General features: G+C 42.5%; 1 protein-coding gene across 2 annotated transcripts; it reads left to right on the forward strand.

Annotated features, from left to right (window-relative positions):
- The first annotated feature begins 458 nt into the window (after positions 1-458).
- gramd2b (GRAM domain containing 2B) lies at positions 459-10,556 on the forward strand. 2 transcript variants are annotated; one of them, XM_018744677.2, is made up of 14 exons: positions 459-1,169; positions 2,413-2,541; positions 3,657-3,744; positions 4,665-4,734; positions 5,028-5,131; positions 5,274-5,369; positions 5,460-5,531; positions 6,000-6,080; positions 6,196-6,307; positions 6,971-7,075; positions 7,166-7,253; positions 7,429-7,533; positions 7,732-7,816; positions 8,943-10,556. In XM_018744677.2, the coding sequence occupies exons 1-14, from the start codon at positions 1,039-1,041 to the stop codon at positions 8,979-8,981; spliced, it is 1,305 nt and encodes a 434-aa protein (XP_018600193.1). In that variant the 5' UTR covers positions 459-1,038; the 3' UTR covers positions 8,982-10,556. The 2 variants fall into 2 exon arrangements, with proteins under 2 accessions (XP_018600193.1, XP_018600194.1); XM_018744678.2 differs by having other exon boundaries at positions 1,057-1,161.
- Positions 10,557-10,686: the final 130 nt, after the last annotated feature.

The following is a 10,686-nucleotide window of genomic DNA, read 5'->3' on the forward strand; positions in this document are numbered from 1 at the left end:
TCTGTCACCAAGAGGAATCCTTTGTATGTGTAAACATACTTGGCAATAAAGCTCATTCATTCATACTTGTTGTAGAAGCCATCCATGCCACACCACGTAGAAGCAAGGTACTTACCTTGAAATACTCCAGTTAGTTCCTCAGGCCACCCCCTCACCTCCCAACCCTGGAAACCTCCATCTTCACTCAAATAATAATATTATTATTATTATTATTAAGTTTTTCGCTGTACAAGACCCCGTTATACGAGAGCTGAGTGTATTATGGTATGATCTGATGCAATTTATTATTAGAATTATTCTAGTACCCTATCAGTATCATTACCGTAAAGGTACTTTGAAGGGCGCTGTATTCAAGTGCATTGCTTGTTGTATATTGACTTACGTAAGTAACCCTAACCCAAAGGGATCAAAACAAGGGAGAGTCCAGGAAGTGAATGCATGCTGCACTGACTATTAGATGGAGAGGCAGTGCGGCAGTAGTGCTTTTTGTTTCGAATGGGAGGAGGAGTGGAAACGGAGTAACCGGTACACGCAGTGACTCCCCACTGCGACCGTGGCTGTGCGAACAGTGTTGAACAACAGGCACTAACAGGCACCGGCTGACAACTCGAATAACGGGTTCTCTGCAGTCTGCTCCGGAGCGCTCCAGCCAGGGCGAGCTGCTGCTCACACGCACACACACACACACACGATCGATGTAGCCAGGCTACCGGTACCTCCTTAGTTTACCGCGTTTTGCCGCGTACACCAGACTGATCAGTGCACAGCGGCAGCGACAACAAGCCAGAAGAGCGGCGCGGTCGCTCGTTTGGGAACAGCGCTCCCGAGTTCCTGCCCGGCGGTGGTGTCCTTTTCCCCGTCTTCTGTCCCCTCCCTCCTTCTCCTCCCTTCTCCAGTTTCCTGCGCGGACTTCCTCTCTCTCGGCCGGACCTGCGGTTGGACGGAGGAAGCGGAGGAGGAGGACGACGAAGACCAAGACTCAGAGGAAGAGGGGACGGACGCACTGGGGATTCAGAGGAGCCGCTCGGTCGCCCCGCTATGGGGCTCATAGCCGGGCAGGAACTGCCCCACACGGCTCCCGCTCCGCTATCCGCGCCGGAGGACTTCAAATCCGCTAGAGCGCCCAGAAGAGATGCGAGAGGAGTCAACACCACCAACTTGGTGACCAAGTACATGTGTTTTCAGTTCTTGTTTTCGAAATATAGAAAAATTACAGTAGTATTAAAGCCACAAAACAGCCACCGTGTTCGTGGCCGCGGCTGAGCGCGCGCTGCCTATTTTTTTGCCGCCTTCTTGGCTTGTCGTCTCGCGCCCGTCTCTCGTGTTGCTTATTTATTGTGCCGGAACGTTAACTTCGTTACTTTTTTTCGCTCCCTCGGTTTCTTCGTAACTTTGTCAGCGTCGCATCTGAACCCGTGTTACTTATTTGTGTTTCACTGGGTTATTTTTCAGTCTAGGTGCTATAACTCAGGCAAACTCGACGGTTGTGGCTCTTTGTTGATCTCATTGTACTTTTTCAACGGCCACCAATGATCCCGTGACACCGCTGTTGTTACGTGTATTGCACTAAATCGAGTGTTGACTTTCGCGTGGAAATCACCCGAAAGCAGCATATATTGTTGTTATTATACCAGTGTTGCAAACACGAGTCGCCAGCGGGGAGCCGCTTCACGGGGAGAAGAAGAAGAGAGTAGCGGCAAAGATCGCGCGCGTGTCGTCGCGTCAAGTCGTGTAACACTAATTAGAGCGAAAAGCGACGGAGCCGCTGTTTGGGAAGATGGTGCTGCGGTAACTTTACCGACTGCGTGCGTGTTGCCCTTTGTGTTTGGAAACTGTAAATTCCGCCTGTTCCTGCGTTTCCTCAGCCAGTTCTAGTTGAAATGTCTGTGCAGTGCCAACTTTTACATAAGTTCATCAATAAATATCCAGGTACTGAAAACATACATAAAAAAGAATACCGGGTAATATGAACGTGTCACCTTATACTGGGGCACATAAGAAAATATAAGCCTTATTCCAAGATTTTTTTGAATATCCAGCCATACAACATATACCTATATATGTACATATACATATACAGTACCTATATATATATATATATATACATATACATATATACACATACACAAACAGTGGGCCATATAAGAACTTTTAACCTTACTTGAATCTTGCTTGTGTCTTGTGGAGTAAATCATGCTTCAGTCAACTATTGAGGATGTTGAGGGTTCAGATTTTTCTCTGAATTTGAATGATTTCTGCTCTCGTGGCGTGCCTGCTGAGCTCTGACAGGAGCGTAAAGCTCTCTTACGTATTGTTTGCGTGATGGATTTGATCGTCTGGGTCAGAGAGGCATCGGCCGTTGGGCAGCCAGCTTACGAAAACCATAACTGTGTGTTTACGTGTGCGCTACAGCTCTGAGGCAGAGAACATGACAGAGGAGAAGCAGCAGCGGTGGGGTGGACGGACCTGCACCTTCACCGAGTTGTCCGTGGACGCTGAATCTGAGATCTCAGAAAGCAGACGGAAACCACCGTTTGTGAGGTGAGGATTCCAGGCATCTTTTGTACAGATTCTTAAAATAGCACCCCTCACCACGCACGCTTAAATTCTGCGGCCTTCAAAAAAGATAAACGTGGGTTTTTGACCATTTTTGCACAAGGTTCTGAGAACGGTGCAGAGATTACAACTTGCACCATGAAAACCGTATGGACTCAAGTTATCTATCCACTCGTGGTTTTTGATCTTACTGTGCTGAGTTTATACCTTAAGGATACCCCACTGTATAATTAGGGAAAACATTATATCTTTGCTAACATTGCATGTGCAGGACAAAAGTGTCAGCTGAACAGAGATGAATACAGCCTAATTATCACTGCTTTTGGAGTTGGTGAGTCGTTTTGTGAGTTTTGTTCTGTTTATAATAAGTGGTGATCTTTTGCTGAAAGGCAAACAGCTGAGCTCGAGAAACCAGCAGTGCAGTGTTTGGAAAAATGGATCTGCTGGACTCTTGTAGGTTGCTCGTATTACAGGCCAGGAGACTGCTGCATATTGTCAGTAGATAGATGGTCAGTTACACATTTTAGGAGCTTTGTTTGCCCGTGCGCAGCGTTGAACTCGGCTGTGTGTGGACAGAACACCGATGTTGACATGGAAACTATGGTTTGCATAACCTCACAGGGAGAGCGCTTGGCTACCTGGTCATATTTAGAAGCGCCGGTGATTACATTGGACAACAGATCTGAATGCGAAAATAACAATTCAAGGTCCACCACACATGCAGCTGAACTTAATTTGAAAGCTGTTCGTGTAGCAGGGATTTTTACGGAGCCTTTCTGAAACACTTCAGTTCACCGCTTCAAAACCTGTTCTTCAGTTAAAATTAAGCTTTTGAGACACAGTGCTTGTGGAATAACTTGTGTCTTGAACGTGTCTCATAAAAATCAAGACATTTCATAGGTGTTAATCAAGCCTAAAATGTGTCTGATTTACACAGTTATGTCAACTGACTTATCTTTGATAAAAGAAATGATCTCTTAAAATAACCTCTAAGAGTTCCTGAAAGGTCATATATATATTTATCCATTTTTCAAACTAAATCTTGTAGTGTTTGATTTTGACATAGCTTGTTTTATCCTGTTTGTTTTTTTTTTTGAAAGGTCAAAAGCTATTGATCAGCCTCCTGTGTTGCAAAGTCCAAGTGACTATGAACCGAAACTTGAAAGGACGAAATCTCAATCTACCCAGGTTAGTATTTTACAGACTATATCATATCCCAGATTCATCCCATTAACTAAATAAAATTTTACTCGAATAGAATTCAGTAGTCAGTTTTGGGGTAATACACATCCGGTGAACCATATCCCTTGAGAGTAGATCTGGTGTCATTCTGGTCATGTATGTATCTCACAATACACGTCACATTTTCGTCCAGCTAAGATATCCTTATGGTTTTGCTTTTGTACTTCCAGAAGTTCTGTTTGAAAAGTTGGAATTAACGTACTGAGCCTGTTCGTCATGAACTCATTGACGATTTTCACAATAATGTACGTTTTAACAGTGAACATCATTTTTACCTCTAGCTATGATTGGACTGAATTTTGTGTTTGCCTTGTTCCATCCTAAAACTCTTTTAGTCTAGGTTTTGTTCCTGTTGGGCTGCACCGTCTGCAGTTTCTCACTTTGATTTGACTGCAGGAATAATTTCTCTAATATATCACTGTGTCTTAGAAGTGGGGTTAAGTTGTTTAGAGAGCTGGAAAACCTGGACACTTTGGTCTTTGAGCACTTGTGACCAAGAAGGTTCCCCTGACCAAAGTAATTTCTTCGATCTCCTGTTTCAGTGAACGAGAAGGTGTCTTCAGCAGTACACAAGTGATACTGGGCATCTTGTGCAATAGACTGAAAAAGCTGTAGTCACAGTAGCTAGAAGTACACCTGTTAACTTGAATTCTAAGTGGCTTTCCTAGAAAGCACACTGACACAAAAAATAATAACAAAAGGAAATGAAATAACAGTATTTTGTAGAAAAATATTTAAACATAATACAATTTCTTCATTGATGGTTTTATTAAATATTTCTAATACGACTAGAGAATTAAAGTTGGAAAGGATTTGGTTCTCATTGGTAAGGACACATGCTGAACTTCCTTCTGGTTTTGTTTTAGTTTTCCAAGGCAAACGCCCACTATCACAAAACTTTTAAAGAGATCAGTAAAGATGAGCTCCTTCGACAGAGTAAGTATACTGTCTCTCCGTCTGTTTGTAGATGGTTACTGTAGAATTTGCTGCATGATGAGTGTTTTTCTCCACGATCATTATTTCATTCACTGAGTTGGGCTGTTTGATTTCAGTGAATGATGAACTCACTGTACATGCTAACAAAATTATAATGGTAAAATACTCATTAAAAAATTTTTCTCTTAGGTGTTAATATGCCAAATTTGCAGTGTAAATCAGTAAGATGTCTGTGTTTTAAGTGGCAATGGAAAATGCGACCTGCATGTTTTACGTGATGTCTTTCTCCACAGGTTACACATGTGCCTTGCAGAAAGACATCCTCTATCAGGGAAAGCTGTTCGTCTCTGATAACTGGATCTGCTTTTACTCAAAAGTTTTTGGGAAAGATACTAAGGTATGGCCAAAAATTATTGTGTTATTCATTGCCACTCAGATCACTGATTTCCTTAAAATTTCTGTTGGGAAGACTCAGTAAGAAGGGCTGCCCAGGATGGATGCTGAACGTGTTTTGCTTAACTTGTTTTCGTCTCATCTAGATCGCTATACCAGTGCACTCTGTTACCTTCATTAAAAAAACAAAAACAGCTATTTTGGTGCCAAATGCACTAGTCATTAACACCACAAAAGAGCGGGTGAGTAAAGGTTTGCACAAGTGCATAGCTACCTGTCACTTTAATTTTGTGAATGCGACGATACTGACAGTGCGTAACTGTGCATTACAGCATGTGTTTGTGTCGTTCCTTTCCCGCGACACCACATATAAATGCCTGAAGTCCATCTGTCTTCATCTGGATGTGAGTATTTTCTCCCATGCGCTGAACAGTGCTCCACAGCTTCTAGGGCTCTTAGTTGCTTGTGATTCAAATGAAAATGTGGCTCTGATTTTTAAGGACCTAAAATTAGGGACCTGTGGCTACAATTTTAAATAGATTTTCTTCGAAGTTGCTTGTTTCATGAAAGGGTTTCTTTGTTCCTGGCCCAGTGGGAGTCAATTCAAAACTTAAGTAAACAAAGGAACTGCTGTCAGTATTATTTTTTAGAGATTTGGGTTTCTGATAGAGGGAATGATACAGATTTTATGGAAGCTGCCTTTTAATCGAAATGTAAGGTACCCAAAAAAAAAATGCATTAAACCCAAAATCGTCGTTAAGCAGCTAAAGATGCTCCAGATGTTGGTTTGTAAATTACACTCACTGCATTCTGATGTGATGCAAGTCTTTCGAAGTGTCAGTTTTGACTAATTTAATTAAACACAATTCTAGGGTGATAACATGTGTAGCAGCCCCAGTCCCTCCTCTGTGGAGAATAGTTTCAGAGTGGAGCGACCCGCTTCGATTCCGCTGGTTAGTATGTTATTAGCATGTCTTCACTGACTCATTTTTGGTTTTGGTCAGTTGGTAAGGGTGCTCATGGGCATTTGAGTGTCCAGCCCACACAGCCTTTGTTCTGTTCCCACAGGACTTCTCCAGGGACTTCACGGACCTGGATCGAGTGGTGAGGCACAGGAGGCTGGATGCCATGGAGAGCAGCAGCTCCGGCTCCCAGACACCAGACTACGAGAAAATTCCAGGTAGGTTCTACACCAGGGTCATCTCATCCTGGACCCAGAAGGCCAAAACATGCAGAATCTCCTGCTCTTTTTTTGGTTTCTTAAGAAATACTTAGTTGACTTCTTTCATACAGTTGAATAGCCACTCTGACTATTGACTATGAGTAAGAACTGCATTTAATACCTGTCCTCATAAGTCCCATAGTATGTGTCCATGGACCTCAACTCCTGGTCCTACAGAACAACATAGTCTGTGTGCACACACATTTTCATTCTGTTTCAGCGCTTGATTGAACTAATTATTTTCCTGATGGAACTAATTTAGTGGAAAACTTGCACACGCCACAACCTGCGCAATGAGAGAGAAGGCCTGGGCTGCACCGCGTGTGCTGATTTGAACTTTAATGTCAGGCTTTGCCAAATACAGCCACCCACAGGTTGGGAAAATTGCAGTGCACATTCGCTTAACATCAACAGCACGTCTCATATCTGAGCAACCACTGAGCATGATGTGTCTGCTGCCGCAGCGATGTGATAGTAGGGTGTGAGCATTTAAATAGAGGTGTGTTGAAACAAGAGCTCCTGGATTAATAGTGTTTAGCAAGCAGAAACAAGCACACATAGAAATTCTTGCTTGGTGAGTTTTTTTTGGGTGGTGTTAAGTTGCTTCTCTTTTATGTTAAGAGTTCTCCAGTATTCCCCAGTCCTTCCTCAGTGGAGAGGTGGCAGTGCACGCAGACGTCCATTGCCAGCAGACCCCCGAGCCCAAACACTGCCAGTATCGGAATGGTGCGTCATCAATGGATTCTTAAGTGTACCATCTTAACTCAGTCCTGCATGCCTCCTGCTTTAAAGGTTGTGGTCTTATGCACTCCTCAGGTCTCCCTAAAGCTGCAAGTGCCGGATGTGAAGTGAAATCCATTCAACCCTCCTCCCTGAATACGCTCATCTTTATCTATTTGTTTTTGTAAGTAGTACCTCTTTATTTTAATATTCCCCAAACGAAACATTTGGCTTGCAAAAAGTGCTGTGAGGAGTCAGATATCTGGCCTTTTCTTTGGGAGAAGGCTATGCAAAAAAGAATGCTCTCGGTTTCCTCAGTAGAACCCAGTGACATTGTGTGTTTGTCCTGTATTTTGCAGAGTGTCTGTTCTGGTCTTTTCCTCATGTTATATGGCTTTCAAGATTGTGGCTCTTGAGGAGCGGCTGAACTCGCTGGGCTCTAAGACGGAGTACCCCCACAATGAGTAAGAACTCAATCTTAAAGTAGAACTTTGTGTATTTTTACATTCACATGTAATGTAATTCAAACCTATCTGTGAGCTCTTTTAAAGAAACCATTTAAACCAGGTTGTATATTGCAACATTGAAAGCATAGTCCTGAGGTGTGACAAACTTACCGTCATTCTGAGCTTTTCACCCAAGAGCTGAATATTCAATTTCAGAAATGTACTGCACCACAGAGTCCAGGCAGAGTTCAATGCAGAAATCTACGGAGAACTGTCTACAAATCTGTTCAAGTTAGAAAAGGTATGTTCCTCTCAGCCATTTGCAGCACCTGCCATAGAAAACATTACTGAATAAAACAGTAATCTGTGCTGGTTACATGTTCCAGAGAGAATGTCGTGCAGATGGAGATAGCCTGTACATCTACTATATGACAGCAGGACTGCTCAAACTTTTCTAACAAGTGATCTCATCGTTGGATGTATAATCTGGATAGGATCCAAATGTCTATAAATTGAAAATATCAGAAGCAAGGAGTGAGTTGTACAACATGGGTGCTTAAAGATACTTAACGGCATATTATGTTTGAGATGTGCAATTTTTGTAACATACATATGAAAACTAAAAAATCTTTATGACGCCCTGCGGCTGGCAAAAAGTCTAGCTATACCCAATGCAAAAGACTGGCAGCTACCTATAAGAGTAGTCTGTTAATAATGGGATAATGAGCCCCAGGTGCAGCCAAACACCCAACAAAGAACTCAAGTCTAGATGCGGTGTCCTGCGTGCTAGTGCTGATGCTTGGTGTCTCTTGGGTTTAGCATTATTACATGCTGGAGTTGTGTTCCCGTGTACTGTGTGAATTGTTGGCTTTATTTTGGTCATTATTGTCTTTGTGTGAGCTTTCTTGTTAACAATGGGGAAAGACATAAAGAGTCACACCCCACACACACTTGTTCCCTACCTGATTATTCCCAAAACCTAACGTGCCCCAACGTGAACATTGCTGTGATTAACAGGTAGTGCTGCTGCCTCATAGCTTTTGGGCTGTGGGTTCAAATCTTGTACTGTATGTATGGATTTCTCATGTGGTCGGTGTTGATCTCAGTTTCTGCTGTGTGCTCTGGTTTTCTCCCATAGTCCAATGATGTGTTTCAGGCTCTTAATTGCCTGTGTGTGTGTGTGTGTGTGTGTGTGTGTGTGTGTGTGTGTGTATATGTTTGCAGGCATATGTATATGGCTGAGTGTGAGATGGATTGGCATTCTATCCAGGTTGTATCCTGCCTAATGGCCTCTGCTTCTGAGATGGGCTTTGGACCTCTGTAGGCAGCAACGAATATTTAATTGGTTACCGATAATAGATGAAAGGTGATGTTAGTGTGTCCTTTGAAATATCAGTACTAACCCTTCTTTCTTCTGACTGGTTCAGATCCAGAAGAACTTGCAGAAGCTGCTGGAGGATACCTAGATGTTCCGTTGTGTACCACCCTGGGAATGCTGCACAACATGAGTAAAGCCTGCATCTTCAATAAAGAAATGTAGGCCTTAGTCTGAAAAATGAACTTTTTTAAAATAGTGCAATAAGGTTTTTTTTTTTTTTTCTTGCTTTTTTCAGTTGTCTCAGGACTGAACTGCACTATACTTGTGCTAAGCATAACCCTGTCAAAACAGAAAGGACTGAGTAAACAAGGTAGTGCTTTTTTCCAAAACTGGGACCCCAGTATGGACCAAGAGGTGTTTGCAGACACTGTTGGCCAGTAGGATGGAACTGGCTATCAGTAAGGCTGCTGTGTTCTGCACCCTTCCACACAAGCCTTAAAATGCTGATTCCCCCCCCTTGCTTGTTCTCTCAGCTTGTAAAGAAATCTATCACCAATAAAATAATTTCTGGTTATTGCAAAAACCATTAATTATATGTTCACATTCACAGAAAATGAAACATTAAGGGTATGCTTTTGTCAAATCAATGATATATCAGTAGACTGCCTTTGTCACATGCTTGGCTTCTGTTGCTTATTGGTCTGTTGAGAGCTATCTCAGGCTGACACTTCCATAACTAAAGTTGTAATATTTGTGGAATGGATACGAGCAAAGGAGTGTATTTTCACCAATTTTATCTATGGTCTGGGTAGTACAATTGATGGAGCTGGTGCTTATGCTCAGTTTAATTGAGCTGTGCACCTTCACATACCTTAACCATATGTGGTAAAAAGTCTAGTGCGTATGTAGTCAGCTTAAAATATTTATTCATCTGACAAACTGTTTTGCCAAGGAAGTAGCCTGGATAACAGAACAATGCCATGGACAGAATTCCTCCTGTGCTATGTTAAATTAAGTTCTGTATACAGGCATGACAAGCATTGTCTTTATCAGCTATGAAAACTTGATACACTTTTTGACACTACATTTTTAGATTTACTGGGGTAGGACCTCATATCTGAAGTACTGCTCCTGTGGAGGTTGTACTTTATAATGTAACAACTACATTCACTCAGAATTCCTGTGAGGAGTAGTTTTACCCAAATGGAAAATGTTTAGATTTAAGTCTTTTTTTTTTTTATTTTTAAAAAAAAAAAAGTAAGACAAAGCTGGAAGAAAATTTTGTTGAGAATAGGTTATGAAAGGTATCCATGTGGAAACACTGCTGTAATTACTTTTGCCAAGAGAGCAGTATAGTGGTGTACAAGTCTTTGGGTGACAGTTCAAATCTCATATCTGTATGGAGTTTCCATCTCCTCATGCTTGCATTGGTTTCCTTGCAAGCTTAAGATTCTTCAGGTTACAGAGTGAACCTAAATTGCCTTTTATGTTTAATAACCCTGCCTTGTACCCTGTTGGCTAGAACTGGGTAAGGACCATTGTCACCCTGATGTGGATACCATAACAGTTGTATTTCCAACCCTGCCACTTAAAGTGATAGACAAACAAGGCAACATTAGTGCCCCCTGCTGGTGAGCTATGATTAGTTTACAAGGGCACAGCACCTTCTGCTACTAGATAGTTTTTGCCTCTTCCCTAGTAAGATTGAGAGATATCTCTCTCACACACAAAAACTGCTTGTCCCAAGCAGGGTCGTGGCAAGCCAGAGCCTAGCCCAGCACCACGGGGGGGGGGGACACACCCAGGACGGCACACCAGTCCGTCACAAGGCACCGCAAGTGGGACTCAGACTC

Source organism: Scleropages formosus, chromosome 6, assembly GCF_900964775.1.
Source record: "Scleropages formosus chromosome 6, fSclFor1.1, whole genome shotgun sequence".
Classification (NCBI taxonomy): Eukaryota; Metazoa; Chordata; class Actinopteri; order Osteoglossiformes; family Osteoglossidae; genus Scleropages; species Scleropages formosus.